General features: G+C 38.0%; 1 protein-coding gene across 14 annotated transcripts in view; it reads right to left on the bottom strand.

The window, feature by feature from the left end:
- LOC120429813 (sodium/calcium exchanger 3) overlaps nt 1-24109 on the bottom strand; it is a 164339-nt gene that overhangs the window by 8009 nt on the left and 132221 nt on the right. For 13 of the 14 annotated variants that reach the window (XM_052706752.1, XM_052706753.1, XM_052706745.1 and 10 more), the window contains 2 exons: nt 21956-22047; nt 13445-13593 (listed from right to left, as the gene is read on the bottom strand). In XM_052706752.1, coding sequence (XP_052562712.1) covers nt 13445-13593; nt 21956-22047 — 241 coding nt within the window. The remainder of the gene's footprint in view (nt 1-13444; nt 13594-21955; nt 22048-24109) is intronic. The other variant, XM_052706754.1, reaches the window with a different exon arrangement.

Here is a 24109-nt window from a genome sequence, read left to right as displayed (position 1 = left end):
GGTTTAAAAAAAAACCATTTTTGACAGTAATTTGCAAAAGCTAAGAGAAAAAGTCGAACCAATCCTGGATGTCTATGGCACATTTTGAAGTGCTTCAAAAGACCTTTCGAATGCATCTAAGAGAGTTGGAATTGATGAAGTTTTACGGAAATGCGAGTAATTTTAAGATTTTTATGTTTTTTCGACCTCAAACTTCAAAGCCCGTTTTACCCCACTTCCCTTTGGCATGAGTTCATCTCATGTATAGACATACAAACGCTGAAAGTTTCATCCAAATCGGAGCACCTCGATACGACCTCTAGAACAAACCGAGCAATATTTACTAATACTGCCTCTTAAATATATGGAGACGCGTGATATTTTAAGATTTTTAGCTTCTATCAGACCTACGACCTTTTTTGGGTTATATTGCAAACATTAAAATTAACCGTTAGTTACCCAAAAAATGTCAATCTTAATCTCAGAAATTGCGTAAAATTCACGTTTAGTTCTATTCCATTATTGTTCCAAAGTTTATTCCACTGATTTTATCGAATCCAAAAGTTCATCCTTTCATTCAATGAAATGCAGAGAAGAGTAATTTCAAGAAATAAAGCAAAACTTCAAGCTGTTTCCAAACAGCCTCAGGCGTCCACAGCAAAACTTCCGGCCTTCCATCGAGCTATTCATTACCGATGCGAACCGAACGAACGAGAAAGCGAAAACATTCATTTCCAATTAAAATTATTGAAACATAAATTAAGCGTGAACAATGTCGCCATCCGTAGCACTTTCATTCATGGCCCAAGCCCAGCCTTCCCTCGCCATGGATTATTTTCCACTTCTGGTTATTGAATTATCACTGGTTGGTCGGTCGGTTGGTCGCTTTCGAAGCCCCCGGAAAGCCTTTCGGATTATAATTTATCGTCTGCTTTTGTCCGCTCGCTTTCTCTCTGGGTAACTTAATGACCGGCCCGGCCAGAACAACACCGCCCCGTGAGGTGGGAAAACAGGATGAAGGTTTGTTGGGAGCGGTGGAGTGGAAATTAGCTCTGCTCATAACTTTACGCCTACCGGTTGGCAACCGGAAGGTAAACACGCCAACACCAACAGTCAGCCGTAAAGTAGGCTTTTGTTGGGACAGCTTCTTTCTACGGGTTGGCACGGAAGTGTTGCCAGCATGTTATGATTCATACAAATTGTTTAAGGGGGTGCACACTTTCAGGCGTATTATGTAGTTTACCCACTAGATGGCACTATATATTTAACAACCAAATCTGGCAACCGCGTTTCTCGTCAGAGCGACAATTAATAAACACATCGATAATCAAATTGGCTGCCAACTTCTTCCGATACTAAACAGAACCGTAAATAACCGACGACGACGCCCACCAGTTGATTGGTAAACAGAGGAGGGTTTCTCCACAGCAGTGTTGCCAGCAGCCATAGGCAAAACAAGAAGGGTAGGAAATTGTTTATGAAAACAACGAACTGGCTTGATGAGCTGGTGGTTCGTGACGATGACACCGGCTTGGGCAAAAAAAGAGGAAATTGAAAGGAAATTAGAGACAACCTTGAGGAAGACGAGGCTTAGGTGGAAGTTTGGAAGACGAAAAACACAAATTAAAAACAAAAAACAAGGATCTATCTGTGGAGGTACTAGTCCGTCGGTAGCCTGGCAGATATCAGACTCGATGATACTTTCGAATAAGTTTGAGCTTATGTTTGATAGATGGCGCCAGGGCACGTGTTGGTCTGATGAACAAACGACGATGATGACAACACCAACAGCACAACATCAGCAGTGCTGCCATATTTAGAAGAAGCTTGACGATGCCATGTTGTGGTTCGATGAGAATGGACGAAGGCTTGATTCAATTATTATTCAATTTTGTTGATTATATCTCTGGCACGAAGAACAGGTTGTTGGTGTTGTTGTTGATACAGTGTTGTGTCTTTACAGAGTGAGAGAATGAGAACGTTAGATGTTTGCTGTTTTTGGAAGAAACTATACCGAAAAAGATTACGACAAAAAGTAAACAGCCTAGCTCGTTTACTGGACTGATTTACATGTGGATTAGAGCTGGTCAATCAAAATTTATCCTGCATGGCTGAGGACCCTGGGGCTAGGGACTTAGGACTGGATCTTTTTGGCACGGATTTGTGTCTATTTTGTGCCTTTGGGAACAAAAAGATTTCCAAATTTACCTTTTAGATTTGAATGAATCATTGTCTGTTAATTAGTTATGTTTGAACAATCCATTTAAATTTTTTTTATGCAAAAGTGCTTCAAAATTTTCTTATGCATTCGGTGTCTTTAGTAGTTATTTAGTTAACATTCAGATTGATGATGTAAAAAAAAGCTACACTTCTAAAAAGTACCATTTTTTATATGCTAGATTTTTTTAAACTGTTTCTTATAAAATTTGGTGTTTGAGTTTTTGCAGATTTAAAAAAGAGATATATTAAATCGCTTCAAATTTCAAATAGTACTATTTTGCAGAATTCAGTTAAGAAAAATAACAGAAGCTTTAAAGCAATTTAGATACCTATCGAAGAAAAAACGACTACGATGTCATAGCCCTGAAATCGAGGTTGTCGTGCTATCTTGTCGCACGTCGTTTTTTGACGTTCCGAGAAAAACGGGTTTTTTATGTTTACCTTGAATAGAGAAAGACTAGAGTATAATTCTGTGCATTGTCCCGAAGTTTGGTTACCGGAGTCCTCAGTTATAATTAAAAATGTTAACGTTAGTTGGGCACGTACGTGCGCAAACGCGTTCTGACTAAAATCCTTTTGACCAGTTGATGCGTTTTTTTGGATTTTATTAAATATCTCATCTGTGAAGGACAACAAGTGAAGCATTGTGAGCTGCACAAAATGGCGTTCTTAACTCAATTTTGCACCAAAATGCACGTGCGACCAGATTTACATTCATTTGGTGGTCGTTGTGCTGATTGAGGTTTTGCAGCGTGACTGTTTTTCAAATGTAGGTGGCGCCAAAATGAGGTTACTTGCCAAAAATCGTATTCCTTCCTGCTGGATTTAAGTACAAAATTGCTTATTTCTCATGATTCCCTGCATCAATCTTAATAAAACTAGTTGCAAAAGACGAGAAAAACTATTTGCTTTAAAAAAATGAACATTAATTTTTGGGCGCGCAAAAATTTGTGACCCTTTTCTTTAAAAAAACATGTTTTGGAACACGAAAACATGAGTTTCCCCGTTTATATCAATGAAATAAACAGTTATATAGTTGATAACAGATGTGTTAACGTATATTCAACAATTTGTATTGATTTTTGACAGACTTTCTTGCCAAATAGTCCAAATTACTATCTTTTCCTAAATTTACAGTTTTCTCACAGAAAAATCAAACAAATATTGGAAAGTTATACAACAAATTGTTGGAAATAATTTTTCTCATCCGAATCCGGCATAAGTTTTGTAAAAATGTTGATTATGAAGGAGAAAACATTTTTTTTTAAAAATCATAGGTTTACGCTATTTGTTCATAGGTGGCGACATGTGTCTTTTAGCTTTGCTGCAAATTCTCTATCGTATGCCTTTCTGCCGGATTGTAGAACAAAATAGATTATTTCTCATGATTCCCTGCATCGATCTTAATGAAACTGGTTGCAAAAGACGAGGAAATTTTTTTGCTTTGAAATAATGCACATCAATTTTTGGGCACGCAAAAATTTGTGAACTTTTTCTTTAAAAAACATGTTTTGGAACACGAAAAAATGAATTTCCCGGTATATATCAATGAAATAAGCATTTATATAGTTGATAACAGATGTGTTAACGTATATTCAACAATTTTTATTGATTTTTGACAGACTTTCTTGCCAAATAGTCCAAATTACAATCTTTTTCTAAATTTACAGTTTTTTCATAGAAAAATCAAACAAATATTGGAAAGTTGTATACCAAATTGTCGGAAATAATTTTTCTCATCTGAATCCGGCATAAGTTTTATAAAAATATTGATTATGAAGGAAAAAACACATTTTTTCAAAAAATCATAGGTTTACGCTATTTGTTCATAGGTGGCGACATGTGTCTTTTAGCTTTGCTGCAAATTCTCTATTGATTTTTGACAGACTTTGTTGCCAAATAGTCCAAATAACTATCTTTTTCTAAATTTACAATTTTCTCATAGAAAAATCGAACAAATATTGGAAAGTTGTACACCAAATTGTTGGACATAATTTTTCTCATCCGAATCCGGAATAAGTTTTATAAAAATGTAGATTTTGAAGGTAAAAACACATTTTTTCGAAAAATTATAGGTTTACGCTACTTGTTCAGAGGTGGTGACATGTGTCTTTTAGCTTTGCTGCAAATCCTCTATTGAAATTGATTTCCTTTAATTCTGTGGAAGGAACGAAGCCCCGTGGTTAAATGTTTGTGTTTCTTTTGTTTTATTTGTGATCTCGTATCCTAGAACTTTTACCTTCCCAAAAGCCGTCCAACTCCAAGCGAAACTTACTTGGGAATACCGTGGAGATTTTCCCTCATCTCCTTTAAAAAGTGGAGCATCAACACTGCCAACGATGTTTAAAATGCAACGCAATAAGTTCAAATAAGTTAAGCCATTCTAGAGATATGATTTAAAAAAAATGTGGGTTTTGCGAAAATAGTCAAAAGACGTTATTTTTCTACTTCTCTTTTTTGGATAGGACCACCATGATTGTCAAACATAAAAACATATGAGTCTTATTACTTTCCTGCTGGTTCGAAGTGGAATCGCTGTTCCATTAAATCTGGAGACCGTTTAATGCTTTTTTAGGAAACAATGTTTGGATTAAGGTTTTGATAAATGGTTTATTTTACATAAATATGTTGTTTAATAACCCATGACATGTCGTTGGACCTAATTCAACCCATTTCATTTCACTAAACCTCATATGCATAATCTTGGCAACACGATGCCAATTTTCTTCAATGGAGCCGAGAAAAATAAATAAAACTTTAGCCCTAAGTAGGACATTGATAGGCCGCTTAAAAATTCAAACCGTCTCCCCTTATAAATTTTGCGGACAGATATCCGCAGCCTTTTTCCGTCGACTCCAAGTTTTTCGACCCAGTAAATATCCTGCTTGAATAATTCATCAAGCTGTGTGGGTCTTTGGGCGACCTAAAGATTCCCAGCTTCCTGACCGAAAAGGTCAAATGGAGCTACCTTAATCCACCCAATTAACTACACTTTTGGGTGGGCAAATTCCGTGAATAAGTTGTGAATGAAAAATGTCTACACCTTTCGGCAAGATGCCTCTTCTGGGAATCGACAAAAGGTACCAGGAAGAACAGTTCAACTGGACCTCGGGCACCGCATCCCAAGAAAGATCAAGTTTTATTTTGCTTCAATTGAACGAACGAGAGCGCCTGGGCCAAACTTTGTGAGAGACGTGCGAGGTCTTGATTCCCGGGAAAAGGCTCCAACTTTGGTGTCGACATTGATGCCGGCCGCTGGCAATCGCCCCGTCGATCATAGTCAGAGCCCATTATGTTCGAATTTATGTTTTTCTATGCCACATTCATACATAAATAGAAACGGGCAGAAATTCGCAGTGAATCAATGGGAAACAGAATGGAAAAGTCCTCCCTCGATTCACAACTTACAAAGTAGATCAGCTGAGGGGAAAGGGTTTGTCCCGGCTCAGTTGATTATATTTTTTCATGTTTAATAATTCAAATTTAGACTTTAAAATTAACTCTACGTTTAATAGATTTTACTATAATTAAAAATAATTTCAAACTTCTTTAATTCCCAACACACCGTGTTTCCCATTTCCGGGAAGCGTTTCCCTCCACCACGTGTGCCTTGCCGGAACCGTAACCGTGCCCAAAACCGCACAAGTTTTCCACTCCTTCTCTATGGTCCCGCGGTAGCATGGTCCTGGTTCTGGTCGCTTCCGGCCTTTTCCACAACAATGCATGAGAAACGATCTAGTAATGGCTCTGGCATAAAATATGGAAAATAGCCGGAGAAAATGGGGGTAAAATTCCACAATCGACGTTGCGCTTGAACGGGACCTACGTGCCTGCACATTGACAGGCTGGATGGGTTTGGCGGAGGAAAAGTGAGGGGGAAAATTGGACGTTCGGAATCGTGAAGGATGTGGATCGAAAGGCAATGCGATGCTTGCCATGTCTTTAAGGTGGAAAGCTGTCTTGAATGTTTGCTATTTTGAAACTGGGTTCGGAAAGATTTTACAATTTTTAAAGACCCTTTACTGTACAATTCGTCTAGTTTTTCGATGTACAACAATTATATTCGAAAACAGAATACTGTTCATTTAATATGGTCAAAATTTATGAAAGCTATATGGACTCATTCAATAGCCATGTTTATAATTTTTTTTATGGAAAAGCAATATATTTGTAGCAACTCACATTGATCAAATTTTACTATTTATAAAAGATTCTTAAAAGCGTTTCAATTGGTTTAAATAATAATATCCTCGTAGGAAGTAAGCAACCGAGTTCCTATCCAAAATCTGCAAAATATTTTGTTTATAAAACGAAAATCGTCAAATTGAATTGAACTAAATATATAAAAACGAAGTTGACTTTATAGCTGTCGGCCACCATTGCTAGTACCAACCACTAGTGTCTTCCTTTTTATATACAAGGACTTCGCCGCCCTGGGCTCCTAAGTGTATGAAAGTATGGCACGGAGCGACGGCGCCGAATACCCATATTTACACAAAGAATTTTAGAGCGCCCGCCGCGGGATTCGAACCGGCGACCTCTGGATTGTGAGTCCAGTGCGCGGTCCGATTGATCCACACGGGCGGGACTAACTAAATATATAAATCAAAATGTAAAATGTTCCCTTTCAACAAGTGTTTCAGTCCACTAATTCCGCCCTCTTAATTCCATTTCCGAGCGAATTTCAACGAAACAGCATCCAAGTACACATTTATCCTAAAATAATATATGTCATCTATCAGTTTAAACCCGGGGTGCCCAAAGATTTTGAATGACGGGCCAAATTTGAGGCTCACTTGAGCTTGCGGCCACAATGTGAAAAAGCATTAATTAAAGAAATACTTTATTCACATATTCATCACCAAGAAAAGCATCAATCAATTGAAGTTTTTTTTAAATTCCAGATATTTTTAGGACATTTTCGTCATTTAAATATAAAAGAACAGAAAATTACAATATCTCAACATTTTTGCTCAAAAAAGCTTCACGGTTCAACTTTTGTGTGTGAAGAAAATCATAATTTCAAAATATAATGAAACTGAGAAGTAAACAGAAATAAAAAAAAAAACGCTTTGAAAGAGGTTAAGTTAATTTTTAAAAATGTTTGCAGGGACCATCCATAAACCACGTGGACACGCTTTTGGAAATATCACCCCCCTCCCCATCGTGGACAATTGTCTAAACTTTTTTGTATGGAGTATTAGGGTATGGAAAAAAATTAAATTGTCCAAATCTAATGAGCACACCAACTTTTTAGTTCTTTTTGGTGTCCTGAACAACTCCCCAAAGTTTGGGAACGATTGGTTTAGTCCTCACTTTGCGCAAAGCGATTCAATTTTCTATGGAAATTTGTATAGGGAAAACATTTTTTATTTATTTTGATATTTATAAATTTTACGCATCACACTGTACTAAAACCGGATTCATATTCGAATACTCCGAAAGATGCTCTACAACTTTCCCGAAGAGAGTATGGTGCTAACTTGCTCCTATAAAAAGATACAGCGTGTTCAAAACTCGTCTAAAACGTGTTCACAGAAAAAAAAATGATGGTAATATTCATCAGGAAATGGTGACAGATATTGTGGCAAAAAAAATGATAAATTTTACCTTAGAAAATGATGAATTTTCATCAGAAAATGATGAAATTTACCTTAAATAATGATGAAAATTACCTAAAAAAATGATGAAATTTACCGCAAAAATGTTGAATTTTACGAAAGAATGTGTATTATTGCATTAAAAAATGTGTAATTTGTGGCTGAGAAAGTGGAAGGATAGGTATTGAAATGTCATCCATTTCAGAGAACGTTAATAAAACATTTGATTCAAACGTATATTTTTTTCATGACTTTCAGGGTACTTTGTGGGCGGCAATCAGTTAGCGGCCAACTGCTTGATCGCTCTAAGGACCCGGGTTGGTTTTTTAGCAAATATTACTTTAAGGTTAGACGGAACGCCAGTTCTTGGACAACTTTCGTTCAACTTAAATAAATGTCTGAACTCGACAGGTTGCTCGCTATCGACCTATTTAGCGTCTGCAACAGACAGAACATGTTTAAGTTACGGTGTTTAAGTTAAAGGTGCTTCCAAAAATGCTAGTCGTGGAATCAATATGGTCCTGTTTTACCATAAGTTATATCGTTGGGATTCAATAATTATTCAATTAATTATTTGTTTTTGAACATTGCACAAGATTGAAAATAATTTTAGCAGAGCTGCTAAGTCAGAGCCTACGTAAGCAGAATCAAACCTTTTTCACGATTTGCAGTCGACAAATTTGGAGAAGCAGAAATCGGAAAATTATTTAAGCCAGAGTAAATTAATTTTGCATAAATTGTACGACTAAGGATTGAGCCATTTCTTTTATAATATACAAAAAGTAAAAGCACTGATATAACTAGATATTAAATTACGTGTTTGCTTAAAGCCAACTTCGCTTAAAAATTGCATGCATTCCAACTGAATTGTTTTAACAGTTAAAGCAGAGAGAAGGGAACAATGTTGGACAAAAATTTGTGCGATTGTAGGAAGTTTGATAGAAAATTCTGACAAATTTTTACGTGCATTTTAGATTCATCCGGACCGAAATATTAGCGTTTGAAATCTGAAGCACTGTTTTCTGCGAAATGGTACCCCAGCACCTTCGAGTAAGACGTTATTCATCGTCAGTACAATATTGAGTCCAAAAAGGAGGATAATTGTGTTTGAATCCCATCGGTGGCACCTTTTTTGTGTTTCCAAAAATTGTACATGCAAAGTGTAATGTTAAATTAGTGTTGTGCATGCGATTTTACCATCGGATTTTTTGCTGTGTACTTACCCAAAAAAAAGTTCCAGCAGTAGCTACCTTCCCAGACGATGTTTCACCAGTTGAAATACTTGAGATATTATCCCACATGAAATATTCACCTGCAAAAAAAGCGATTTTTTTACAAAGTGTCATATTCTAAAGAAAACAAAACTTATCTAAAAGTGAAAATAGATGTCGACTAATGGTGATTAGATCCGAAAATCTTATTTTGCACAGTTATGGCGGCTGCTTTTTCCACGTTGGCTTTGGCATTTTCCAAGAGTCGTTTGTTCTGAGAAGCTGTAAAGATGAGTTGATAATTATGTTTAGTGATATTTAAAATTGTCATTAGGACTCTTAACTGTTGCCAGAAATCGAAAAGTGATGCGTGTTACACGAGAGGGGCCATCAAAGAATGCTTCTCACCAAGCCAATTTGATAACACTCAAAGAAATAATTAAAAACAATATTTTAGGAATTTATTAGTCCTGTTTTTACTTACAAAATGAACATGAGGTTATTTACTTCAAATTTAACATTTGTTGAAAAATTAAATTTTTTATTATATTTTGGATGAATAAGTCCGATAAACAAGTCATCCCGACTAACCAACTATCCTGAAAAAAATGGATCGTACATCAGATTCTTCGTGAACTGTTCAAACCCCAAAACTCGACAGGCAACTTCCTTCAAACTTAACCAAAAAAGCACCACTTTTTAAGGATTCTTGGACGACGATTCCTGGACGTAAACACCCGGCACCTTCCTCCAAACCGATCCGGAAGAAGCACCAACACAAACTCACCAAAACAAACGACGACGGCGGCACGGAATCGGCGACGATTCCTGGACGTAAACATTCGGACACACTGGCACCTTCCTCCAAACCGATCCGGAAGAAGCACCAACACAAACTCACCAAAACACACGTCGTCGCACAGAATCTGCAACGATTGATTGACGCACGAGCGACCAAAACTCCCGGACACGCGACGATTGAATCACGATCCGACAGGCTTCTGCCAACCACTTTTCAAAACGTTGCGTTTGACAGTTGTCATAGTCCCTGGGTCAAAAGATGATTGAATATTGTACCTAAATTGGATGAATATTACTCAAGTATACGAGTAGCAAAAATAATGTTTAATATTCATCAAAAATTAGGTAATATTACACAATTTTTGTGTAAAACCTGTTTGACAAAAAAAAAAATTCGTTGTTCAACAATTATAGAGGTAAAATTCATCATTCTTTTTTTCAACATTCTGTTTTCAACCTTCCATTTTTACATTATTTTTTGCTGTGATATTTTTTGGTCGAAAATCACGATTTGGACGAGTTTTGAGGACGCTGTATCTTCTTTCAGGAGCAAGTTAGCACCATACTCTCTTCGGGAAAGTTGTAGAGCACCTTCCAGAGCATCCGAATATGAATCCGGTTTTAGTACAGCGTGAAACTTGGATTTTTAAAATATTAAAATTCAAAAAAAAAATAAATGATTTTTCCCATACAAATTTATATGGAAAATTGAATCGCTTTGCGCAAAGTGAGGACTAAACCAATCGTTCCCAAACTTTGGGGAGTTGTTTAGGACCCCAAAAGGAACTGAAAAAATGCTGTGCTGGAAAATCGATTTTGATATTACACCCTAATGGTCAACCTTTCAAATTTCAGCCTTTAATCTCAATCTTTCAATAATCGCAATTTTAAATCGAATAGAATCTTACAATTTTTGAGCCAACATGAATTTTGAACGTGAAAATATTTTAAATGTCAAAATAATTCTCAATTCTTAACTAGATGACATCTTTATAGTTTTAACCGGAATTGACAGACGTTTTAAACTAATTTCAAGCAATTTTGGATTGAAAATAAAAGACTACGAGTGATTAATAAACGAATACAACATTCGAAATTTCCAATTAGAACAACGATTCAAAATGATTTATGACAGGTTTGGGGCAGCAATTGATATAATTTGATCCATCAACAAAGAAAACAAGTTTGCTAAAATAATTGGAGAAAACTTTCATGACTCAACTTAACAACAGCATTCAAACTATCAACTGGAGATTCAACTCGCAATGAATTTACCGATTTTGTGTCAAAACTCGATCGAACAAACTCCGCCGGATGGAACGGTTCAGGAATCACGTCGAAGCCACTCAACGGAGGAACAACGTACAAGAAAGAGCTCGAAGCAGCGAGCAATCTGTCACTGTTTTCCACTCAAGTAGTCACGTCCCAGCGTAACGAAGAGCTTTCCGTCATTTTGCTCAACCGGAGGCAGTTACTCCGTACCCAGCCCAGTCAGGTGTATCAACTATTTACCGTTTGACGCAGAAAAGTCAAGAATTTTGCAAAATTTTCATCGCTGAGCAAGCCACGTTCCGACTGTTTGGGTAAAGACAGCAAAATAAACATAGAATAGTCTGTAAAACAGCTCTAAAGTCAACCAACCAACTAACCGATGTGCCCGAAGCTCGACGACTCTTTCAGGAGAAGAAACAATCACGAACAGCAGGAGAAAAGCTTCGCACCTGTGCGAAAGCTGCCATGATTTGTGACGGGAAAGGTACACCTTTAGAGCTGAACAGCGGCTGTGACCTTTGCCTTCACGACTTCTGTCTCCGCGCGAGTTCTGGTTGAAAAGTCGCGGGGTTGTTCGTCGGTCGTAACGTGACTACAGGTCCCAGCGTACCTGACGGGACTTTAAAATCTGGCTGGGCTGGACGAGAGGGCGGAATTCCGGGGACACATCTTGCTTAACGTGAATGATTTGTATATTTTTTTTAAAGGAAAAGTGTTGAACTCTTTTTTAATTGTGTTTCAACTAATTCTAAATTGAGAAACTAACAAGTGTTAAATAAACATATATTTTCAATATGGAATAATTTTGGAAGTTCTTAAACTATCAAGATTTAATCAAACATTACTACAAGCTGGATTGAATCTCGTCTTCCGGAGATAAAGTGTTCCCCTCTTTCCTTGCCCCTTACTCTACCTTGATAACCCCCTTTTCTGGTTGTTTGCTGAACCCAAGTTTACATCGCGCGCTGCGTAAAGGCATGAGTGAGTAAGTACCAAAAAGCACGAGATTTTGTGACTCCGGCCTGGCATCATCGGCCATCCGTCCCCAAACAAAAGGAAAAGTGTTTTTCACGGAAAATAAAGCCACTTGTGCCAGACCAGCCAGCCGCCGTCGTCGTCGGGGCGAGGCCGACTTTTGGAAGAGCGCCCAGACCCAGTGCTGGGACCAAAGGCACGAGAACTGTAATAAAAAGCTTAGAGAAATGAGAAGTCAGGGAGCCGTTAAAATCTGGGGGGTTGGGGGGTTTTTTGAGGGGGTTGCACCAGGGATCATCAGCCTTAAGGGGGAGCAACGATCGTTTGGAAAAGAGATTACTTCGAGCAGGGTAGGACGATAATGTCACTTATCAACTAGGTGGTAGTGATTGGCTATATGTGTGTTTGTGTTTCTAGACGTTTGAGAACGGACAGAAAGGACCTTCGAAGAAGGTCGAAAATTTGGATCCAATTAGACGTTGCAAACTTGTGATTATGGGCTAAATTACGAGGGATTTAACACAGTCACAAAATTTACCATTGTTGGTGACAAAGTTTTATGTTGGGACGTTGGGAAGATTGCAGAGACATAAATTGCTTCTTACAGTGGTGATATACTTTGACAGTTTGTTTCAAATTAAAAGTAATTTCAAGGGATCAAAAACCTGAAAAAAGCAAAATTTTCGAGCACGTTTGGGGCTAAATAGATTATAACAATGTTGAATGTTTTAATAAACTTTTATTGATAAATTTCATCACTTCATACATTATGAACTGATTAGATGTTTTTTTTTCTCTATGGAACTGGAAAACAAAGATGTATTAGGCTTATTCACATTTTTTTAATGTTCGATCGTTAAAAGAAGTTAACACAAGAAGATTTTTTTCAGCATGAGTCGTACATCTTAGGAGGTTAAACGAGTTGGAAAAATATGACGAGTGCTGATGTCATTTCCATACAAATTTCAATCGCTTTCCACCAATCGTAGACTTAACCAATCGCTTCCAAATTTTGGGAGGTTGTACGATATTTATGCAAACAGGAGCAGCATAGCCTTTTGAAAATAATTTTTTTTTGTTACCAATGACCCATATATTCAATCAATTTAATAGATTTCTTTCATTGTGCAGGTAATCGCCTTTCCAGCTTTTCCGTTTCTTCAATTTTGAACGAAGCTCCATCGCAATGAATGGAGCAAATTGCCCCATTGTCTGAGCGTTTTCCTTCCCTTTGACAAAGCCCCTTACATTCTGTCTGTTCCGGGACACGTCGGTCGATCAAACGCTAAAGTTTTCCCTTCTTCCAAATTGGAGAAAAAAAAGGAACATAACCTAGTACAGTTCGCGGAAACTGAGCGCACAAAGAAACCCGCCAATCACACTCACCTTAAATTCTTTACTTTCTTTTATCCTAAGTTGTGCCCTGACAATATCACCGGCCTTGGGCCTGCCGAGTAGCGCCATCTTGTCCTCCTCCGTCAGGTCTTCGGCGGCCTTCGATTCCGCCGCCTCGATGATGCCTGTCAGTTCGTCGTCTGGCGAATCCGGATCGTTTCCGTAATTGGAAAGAGAGAGAGAGGGAGAACGAAAAGGGTGGGAGGGGATAGAAGAATAGGAAACGGAAAAGTCGGTTAGTGAAATTGAATTCCAACGGCAGCACACGCCTGGCCAAGATAATTCGACAAAGAAAGAAAGGAGAAAACGTTTTATTCGCACTTGCTTTCTTTGCTTTATATTCAAACGGAAATGCTCCAACACAAATAGGAAAGTCAAACGAACGAGGTTGGGAAATACGAGCGCGAGGAGTTGTGGATGCAATTGCTTTCGATTTTGTTTTGTTGGCAAAAGGAATGAGTAGTTAAAATTGTTATGATTGTTTTCAAAGCTGTCATTTGTTTGAGAGGTTGATATAAATAAATCCAAGTACATAAAAGTAATTTGCTATATGAAAAAAACCCCGTTCCTAAAGTCATGAACGGCTTGTTAGTTCACGAAATTAAAAAAAACATGAAGAAATCCGTTTTACTTAATTGAACGAATTTCTTCACATTTCCAGTTTCATGAACCATTTCAAAGAAATATTAACATTCTATCTTTTTGCCGGCAAACCATCAAATCTTTAACATGCAAAACAACAAATATTTGAAACTTCTTTTTAGTTTTGGAAAAGATTAATATTTTTGTTTATTTCAGTTATAAAAAACAATCTATCCAGTTTCATCTAATTGTAGTTTTGCGTGTAGCACACTGCATCATATTTTCTAGGGAAGAAAATTACTTTCTAGCCCCTATCAACATACACACGCACACACAGATGCACACAAATCTCCGCAGATAGATACTGTTTTAGCACACTCAAGCAGAAAGGCACGGATTTGCCACGAAAAGAAAGTCTTCTTCAACTTTTTTTTGGTTGGCAGAATCCGATCTTCATTCGAACACACTGGGACACTCACAACACGACAGAAACATAAACAATCGGTTATGGAACGTCAAAAAAAGAGAACAGAGAAAATAAGTTGTTAGAAACATATAGTTGTTGTTAGAAACGAAAAGGGAAACAATAAAATAAACTGGATTGAGAATTAAGACAATTCCAACTCCAATTCGGATGAAAGAACACAAAGAACGGAAAAACGTGAACGAACACATAGTTGGGCAATAAACGAGAAGAACAAAGAATTGCACAGAGATGGACGGCAGGATGAGCAAGATGACCCGTAAATCGAGTTATGAGATTTGATTATAATTAGTGTAGAAACGGAACTTATAGGAGCACGCGATGAAATGTCAGGTTGACAAAAAGCTTTTGTCGATGTCGAACATACTCAAAAAAGTTGTTTTAACTGAAAGGTTTAAAATTAGTTGATTTATCACCGAATTTTCATGACTCATCTTGAGTTTTTTTTAAAATTCTCAGTAGTTTATGATTTTCCCTCCATTTTTAAAGCCTGTTGTGTTCCAGTCTGGTCCCGCCTAGCAACCGAGTCGGGGACGTTTTTAAGGGATAGCGCAAACAGACCAGACGGCATCCCAGACAACTCAGCGCCGAGGTTAATCAAGTGTACACGCTTATTGGTGGTTGCTCAAAGCTGAGTTCTATCTGTCACTGGGTGCTGAAAAGTGTTGAGAATTTCTCAGTGGTTGCCTGGTGTTGTACCGGTCCAAACTGGGTAAATTTAATTTAGCGTGTAGGCGCCTTGTGCCAAACGACGAAGACGGCGTCCAGAGTTGTTGATCGTAATCAAGTTGTGTCAAGAAGTAAATGTCTAGAAAAGCGAAAAATATGCTTATTTTTTCCCATCTTTTTGTTTTCTTTTTCATGAACATTATTTCTTTTGAGGAAGGTGAAGGTGGTCGGGCGGTGGAGTTCTGCATAACGAAGCAGGCTGTACGGTTTAGTGTTCGTAAACTTTATGTATGCTCGCATGTGTGTGTGTGCGCGCGCGAGTGATCTCGTAAAGCAAACCAAGGACTACTTTAATCTTAATTTATGTCACAGTGCCGACTAGACCAACTGACGCCCGGAATAAGTGGTGGTGGCGAAAATTTGTGCGTGCTTCAGCGATAGCATACTTTCGGGCGATAGTGCCATAGAAAACGGAACGAGTTCGCTCCCTGTAGATGGCGCGGTGTGACTGCGCAAGTAATAAAACGATATGAAGAAAGAAAGAGAGAGCGAGAAAAACGCCTAGCCGGAAAACAGTTTACGATTATGGGGAGGCCACCGGAAGGATGAATCGATAAGAAATGGTAAGACTCCAGAACCGAAGAACAAAAACTCGCCCGGAATGGGTAATTAAGGGTTAATGAGGCGTGTAGCCGCGCGGCGCGGCGATAGGGGAGAGTGGCCATTAGCTGATGAGTTAGATGCTTGGTTTTTAGCAGCTGCTGGAGTTAATGGTTTGGAAATGTTAGAGGGTAATCTAAAAGTCAGATTGCTTGGTCGTTCAAAAGTGAGTTTTAATACCAACGCAATTGTGATTTTTTTTACCGAAATTCATGACATGCATTTTGTTGTGACATACTTTTCCAAGCCCTTGCCTTAATAACTTCCTGTGGGGAGTCACATAGGTTTACGACTCGAGCAATCATCATTCTACGCTCCAACCATCAACCGGAACGTGGCATTCAGATACGGATTGCGTGACCGTCCCAAATCTGGCGGGCTCAACAAGCTTCGGTTACTTTAAATAACAATATCAACAAAGGCACGAAAATAGGACGTGTCCACTTTTTCTCCAAATGGATTTGAGTCAGCACAAAAAGTAAAGTTCTTGAAGGTCAGCCCCCTTTACCACCCTCCTAAACGAGTCTCGTCCAAATTGAATCAAGTCTAGGTTTACGACCGGAGAAGCACGAAATTTGCGACGGGTTTGCTTTTTCTTTTCTTTGTCGACTGCCCCTAAAAGGCGGCAATCTGGCTGAGAAGGGTGTGACCGTTGCGTGGGAACCTTCCAGGCCCCCAATTTTTTGGGGACAGGGTGGCACAAAAATGTGATTCTCGAGGGAATTTGCATCTTTTCAGTTGGATTAGGGGATTTCTGCTCCGATTCCATTGTGTGGACTGGATTAGTGTTTGAAAAGATTTTTTTCGAAAGCTTTAAAAAGTTAGACTTTTCGTCATTCTGTAAAAGGCTTGCCACCAAAGCTATGGAAGAGATCATCATCTCGCTGTTTGCGTTCTCCGCTCATGTCATGCTGTCAGATGCAGCCGCCGAGGACCCTGGCAAAAAGAGTCAGTCAAGATAAATTGAACTTGATTCCAATCCAGCGCCCAAAAGTATGCAATCTGGTGAACGCAAATAAAAACCAGAACCCTTGCCGTCCCCGCAACAGTGGATGGAACAAAAGAGCCCGCCAAATTGGGTTGGAGTCTTCGGCAAAAAAGGAAATATTTTTCATGACCCCCCTCGGGGATGATGTTGCTGTGGGGCAGAGTGCATCCGAGCATCAAAACATGATGACGCACATCAGAGAGTCACCAGAAGCTCGAAAGAGGTCGACCCGCGATGGTGGTTGATTGGAGCCTTTTTGGCAGTAAAGTAAGCACCCATATCGTGATGCTGAGCTGTCAGAAAACAAAGTGGAAAGGTACACCCACGAACCCAAATCCATGCTTACTTAGAAAAGAGTTTTGCGTTGAATAGGACATCGAGGTTAATTTCACCTAGTTTTGGGGTAATTTTTGATCGAAATACTCAAAATCTGACTGTTACTCAGAAACCCCGGACGAGATCATTTTTTAGTTAGTAAATGTGAAAGTTCGTCACCTTTTAGGTTGACCTTGTCCACCAACCGCCGGGGGTTGAGTGTATTAGATGTTAAAATGTTGGTGTTGTTTATGAATACTGATTTGCCTTATAGTTCGTTGAGGTGTTCTATTGATGAGTTCAATGAAGTACGCAGCCACAGTGGAGTAAAGCATGATGCAAATGGTTAAGCTGTCAACTTTCCAATTTGAACAGCCGTATCCAATTTCCGAAAACCAATCATGGCGCAGTGAAGCTTTGTTTTATTGTTAGGTTTCGCGCAAGCGATAAGCGATAAATCTTCAAACTAGAAAGCACGCTCAGCAGAACCAAGCCCAAGAGCGTAGAGAACAGGTTCAAATTGGTTTACTTACAAAAATGTCATCCATCAAGAGAAGATTTTGGTAAAAATGACAACAATAACAACATTTGGTTGGCATGGTGGCGACGGCAGTGTTCCCAATTGTGCATCAAAGAGCGTGGCGGCCATTTTGATTTCGTTTAATTTTTTGAGGTTAAATAATTTAGAATGATCGATTTGCAAAATGTCAGTGGTGGAAATTGATCCGCGGAAATTTGTGTTTGTTTAGTGTTTTGGTATATTGAGATGAGATTGTGACGATTTCGTGTTGTTTTCGTGGTGTCATTCGTTTGATTTTTGAAATATATGATGGTAGTAGAATAGCGGCAGTAGTACAACGGATGCAGCAGGCAAGGGTGGTTGTGTTTGTGGTAGTAGAAGATGATTAGTAGCAGTGAAGAAGAGAAGAAAAAGAGAAAGAAAAGAAAAAAAAATCATGAAATCAAAGTAAAGATACGGTTTACGGGGCAACAAATGGAAATATAAGAAAAAGAATCCAGTGATGATATGAATTCCGATGTTCAGCCTTATTTGAACATATTTTCAGCCAAAAATGTCACTGCGTTCTCTTTTCCCGAATGTTATTGTTCTAACCTACAACCTACAAACATGGCATATCATTCTTCATTCAACTATTTTACGACTGATGTTATCTTGAAGCACAAATACAATTTGTAAAAATCAAAAGGCGTATATTCCGCAGTCAGCTAATTTTGCTCCAGCAATCATCATTTTAATCAAAAAGGATTCAATTGCGCTCAAAAGTGTCGCTCTGTCATCACCTAAATGAACGCCAAGTGAACCAGAAACAACAACGGCGGGAAACGATTGCGATCGTTCAGCTAGATGACACTTTGTCTAGTGCAAATACCAATAACAGCGAGCGAGCGAGCGCAGAGTAAACATCAGGCAAACGAGTGATTTATCTTCCGGAGAGCGGAGGCAGGTGCGCTGCTGTGCGTTCAGTCTACCTTTCAGGCGCTCGCGCAAAGTATTTATTTGTGTTTATCTATAAAATCGTACATTTTTCACCACGCGTTAGGTAAATAACGCCCGTCTGGCGGTGTGATTTGTTGCTGTGAAAGGGGAAGCACGAAAATGTTTCTCTTTTTTTTGTTGCTGTCTATTTTAAGCTATCATAACATTGTACATTTAGGCAGTGTGTATTTAGATAAAATCAAATCTGGAAGGCAGAAAAAAAGTGTTTATTTGCAATTGAGAGATTTTATTGTACGGTTATTTGCTTCCGGAGCATCTCCTTCCGAGATTGTGGCCAAATGAGTGCGTTGTGAGAAATATTTTGGTTTCCTGCTGGTTTTGTTTATTGATTCAATCATCCATAACTTCATTACATAAACTCGGAGTCTATTGAACAAGGTTCATGTTTGGAATCCAAATGGATCTGAATTTATGATTGTTTGCAATTGCGTGCAAGTTCAAGGAAGTCAGCTCGATATTGGTTTAATTTGTTTGATGAAGCATCGAACTGTAAGAGAAAGAAATAATCGTCTGCAGATAACATTGCGTTGATTGGATTATATCAAACAAAATTTCTGAAATGAGAATAATCCAGCGATTTTGATGACAATATGGTATTGTCTTATCTCAAAATGATTTCTTACGAACATTGTTTAAATAACTCATACGGTTATCTCCGAAATTCAAGTAAAAGCATACATATTAATAACTTCTGGACTAGATTTTTTCAAAATGAATTAGAAAAAAAGTGGGAACATAATTCATTTCGATTTACTATTCTTATTGAACTCTTCTGTCTAAACATTTCACCTAAAGGTTAGTTTTAGATTATCCCAATGTCTGAAGCATTCAAAAGTGGGAATAGCTATTCTCGCGCCAAAAATGAAGATTATTAACAACAACACTGACCTACAAAAATTGACAAAAATGACTGCACAGGCTCAACTCGAGGGGAAGCATGAAGTTTGGGGTCCCCAGAAACACGTACACTTTTTCGACAGGACCGAATGGTTTTTCTCCAAAGTTTGTATGGAGATACAATCCAAAAATGGCATATAATATGTGGGTGTAGCGAACAGCACTAATTCACCATGCAAACTTTGGATAAAAACCATTCGGTCCTGTCTAAATATTTTTGAAAAAATCGAAGTGAACGTGTTCCTGAGGACCCCAAACTTCATGCTTCCCCTCGAGTTGAGCCTGCGCAGAAATTTTCTTGGTCGGTGTCATCCATGACATGACATATTGTTTGGCAACAGATTTTAAAATAGGTAAATAATTTTTTTTTACCTTTTCCCAAAAACAGCAAAACCGAGATTTTTACTTTTTTGTTTACCATTACCAAACTTGATGAAAATAGAAAAAAAATCGAGGAATTATAGCTTGATGTAAAAATTCATAACATTCAAAGTTGCCCAAAGAATACAAACAAATGTCGAAAATTCGCTCCAAATATTTGAAAACTTTGAGGTGTGATTTAAAAAAAAAAAAAACAGAATTATGTAAAAAAGTACGATGAGTTGGATGTCCAAAAAAAATTTAAAACGCTTTTTTCAAGAGCAGAAACCTCTTGTTTTTGAAAATTCATCAGTCACGTAAAACATTATTTCTGCATGTTTTTTCACAAGCAGTCAAGGAATAAATTGGGTTCTAAAATTGAGCACATTTTATTGCACATAATCGTTGTGGCTTATTTTTATAAGTACTGCACTTGATTTTTAAATTATATTTGCAAAATGTCGACCCTTCGATTAAATTTTTTGACATGAAAATCTTAAAAAGTGATCATAAATGACTTGCCTTTTACCGTTGTTGGTAAATAAAAAAAATCGTATTGCCTAAGGACCCTACTGATCATTATACTTATTTTGACCATTAAAGTTGCTCTCTTATAGAATTTGGTTGCAAAATATCAATCAAAACCAGGTTCCGAACAATTTCCAATACATTTTAAATTAGTTGAAAAATTTCCGTTTCCCGAGATTTTTTTTAACCCCGGCAAATTGGACGCTCTAAATTTGATGTAATTTTTGTTATTCCGTTGTGACAACCTACTTTTCGAACCATTCTGGAATAACGGCATTGCATACTTATTTTTACAAAAATAACATTGGCTAAGACACTTATCAAGCAGTGTACTGCCCATGGTTGCATAAATGTCCCATAAGCAAAAACAGCAAGCTGAGAAAAACGCAAGGCAAGTTTGTCCCACTAATAAGGCTGAAAATGGATATGGGGCATTTATGTGATCAGGGGCAGTGTAGGAACATTTAAAAGAGTTCAACAACAAATACAGTAAATTATATGTTTGTGTTTTCACCTGTTAAAGAAATTTCAGTAAAAGAATTTTCCTTTTTTGTGATTTTTGAAATTTATAAAATTTAAAAAAATGCCTTTTAAAGAATTGTAAATATATGTAAAGCAAAAATCAGCAATTTGACGCTTTTGGGAATATTAATAAAATCTATAATGATAGTTTGTTTATTGTCAGGGCTATTTAAAGAAATTTATGAATTTTGGATTCCAATCCACTAAGCGAGAGCCGGTTCACGAAAGCTTGTTAGCGCATCCCGTATAAAAGAAACAGTTTCAATTGTAACGAGCTCCCTTGATCCTTTTTTTTCTGCCAGGTGTGTTTTTATTTTCAGGGCATGCTAATATTCAGCCTCCGCTATCGACAATCTCCAATTTGCCTGATGTTACAATGTCACCGCGCTACTGCTGCTACTGCTGTTGATTTTATTGCAAAGATTGGAATTCAAATAAGGGCTATGAAAGTTGCCTATGGCAACAGCTTGTGACAATAGGGGCTTGCTGCAAACAAAAAGCTCACGGTACTGTCATTGCTGATCTGCGCGATTGTTGGTTCAGTTTGTCTACCAATAAAAGAAAATAAAAATGACAAGGCCTGCTGTCTTCTTTCCCACAGCACACTTTGTTGTGATCTGCTAGAAACTACAATCTGAATACAGTGCTGCCAATTTGAAAAAAAAGTGCTAGAATAAGAGCAAACAAAAGATTATTAAAACAAAAATGAAAGCTACTACAAAAGGGGAAAATTCAGAACAAAAATATTAATTTGATTAAAATCATACCGATACGACAAAATACAAAAATGAAATCAAAAATCTAAAATACGTTTCGGTTAGACAGAACGCCGCCTCGATTGGCGGCAACCAGCTACACTAAGAGAAGAGTGACAACTACTTTTCATCTGTAAACTACAACAACTAAAGAAACATAAAGTAAGTTCGATGTCAGTGTTGCCCGGCGGGTTTCTTCCGCCACGCGCCGGCCAGGATTTACCTCCAACCTGCTGGGGCTCGCCGAGGTTCACGTACAGCAGCACATCCTTCTCGTAGCTGCCCTCCTCAATGATGACGAGCTGAATGGTTTTCCTGGTGGGGGAGAGAAAAAGACAAAAGACGTGATTAATCACACGTGTGTGGGCGGGCGGATTAGTGCGCTAGTTGTGCTTGGGAATGTCGCACGTTCGGCGCACATGTTGATCGATGGCGACCTTGCGGAATCTTGAGAGGATGATGAATTGTTGGATTGAGTTGAGCGGAATCGCCTTGGAAAATTTACATTTCATGGAGGTGCACGATACTGTTTGGATCCAAAATCACGTTAAGAGGTACCATGCGTCCTCATGAAAGTTTTTAAACAGTGACATTGTTTTTTTTTCAATTTATATTTGACTGATTTTTAATACTAAAAAAAATGAAAAAAAATGGTTCAAAAAACCAAAAAATAAAAAAAAACAATTACTCAACTCCCATTATATTTACTTTCTACAAAATCAAATCATTTATAATAAGTATAAACTTAATTTTGTTTGCATCATAAAGATAGATCATAGATAAAGTTCAAGCTCAAGAAATCAAGCGATCACTTTCCCCAAATTTGTACATCAACATACTCTATATTCTCAATGAAACTGCATCATTTGTCATTCTCGAAACTAATAGAACCTGTTGAAGAAGGGTGGGTGGAAACGAAGTGAGTTCGCAGCCAACAGTCACAGCCAGACACTAAATAATACGCATTTTCGTGGCCCGCCATAAACCGCTCTATTATGGTTATGATCATCAGCATGTTTTCCCGAAATTTGGCGGGTAATGTGAGCGCCGTCGTCATCGTTGTCGGCAGCAATTCGGTTTGATATTGTTGTTTCAGGGTGAAACATTCATGAAAAGGGAGATGTCTGTGAGCGTGTGAGCGGGTGTAATCAAATAAATCATCATTTATCAGGGCCAGGTTTGTTTTCGATTGGTCTCATGTTGTGCAGTATACTCTCCCTTGTTGGCCATGTGTCGCCATAAATTGTAATGAATTATGTGTGGAATCTGATGGTGTTTTTATTTGTCTTGCGTAAGAATTTCAGATTTATTGACTCCGGTGCGAAGAAATGATTGATTGAGATTATCTTAGGAATGATTACCCAGTTCATGGGGTCGCGATAAGTTTAATCAGATTCATTGGGTTGACTATACTTCTTCATCTAAACCAGATAGCTGAATCTTCCTAAATGCATATCTACCGGTTATTGAAAAAACTTTTTCCAACCCAACATTGAGCATTTGTAATATTTTAACCATGACCCACTTTCCCAGCACTGACAAAATTCTCTTCCCCCAGGAAAAAAGCCAATAAATTGATAAGCGAACAATGATCCAAACCGAAAACACTGAAACGTAACCCCCGCCCCAAAAAACTCCCAATAAATCAAACCCAAACAAATGCGGTGGTTCAAACTTTAAAAAAAACTCAACCCAAAACCAAAATCGAGCTAATCCTGAATCGACCAACTTCTGGTTGATTTACATCCCGTCGGGATAAAACGCTCCGCTCGCAATTGCACGCAGGAGAGAAAGGTTAGCTTTCGGATTTTTTTTTGTTTTCAAAAATGTTTTTGTGGGTGGCGTTGCGGGGGGGGGGGGGGGGGGGGGGGGGGAAAAACGGAAAGAAAAACAGAGAAACCGTACTGTTGCCACTCGCGCGAAAGCTGTTTGTGGTGGGTGGCAGAAACTCGTTAAAATTTCACAAGTTCACACGCGAAAGCTTGGCGTCGTTTGTGCGATTTCTGGGGGTTAAAAACTTTTAATCAGATGTAAATTCTGGTGCCACTTAAGTGGGTGGGGTGGGAGATCAATGGGTGTTGGAATGTGCTTTCCGTTTGGTAAAGATTTTTCAGCGATCTTGGATTTGAAACGGTTAAGAAATGATACTGCTGGATTAGGTTCTGAAGCTCTTAGTGTTTTTGGAAAAATTACAGATTCAATTTTAAACTTGGTTACTTCATACTGAAATCTGCTGAACTGAATAAATTTCAATTTATTTATAAAGTCAAGATAAGAAAACTTTTCCACAGCAGTCAGGTTTATCATTGACAGCTGGGGTGAAATTAATAGGTTTGAGATGTTTTTTTTTTGCAAAATGAAAAATACGAATTAAATA

Source organism: Culex pipiens, chromosome 1 (genome assembly GCF_016801865.2).
Source record: "Culex pipiens pallens isolate TS chromosome 1, TS_CPP_V2, whole genome shotgun sequence".
Taxonomy (NCBI): domain Eukaryota; kingdom Metazoa; phylum Arthropoda; class Insecta; order Diptera; family Culicidae; genus Culex; species Culex pipiens.
This window is presented reverse-complemented; position numbering and strand designations above follow the sequence as displayed.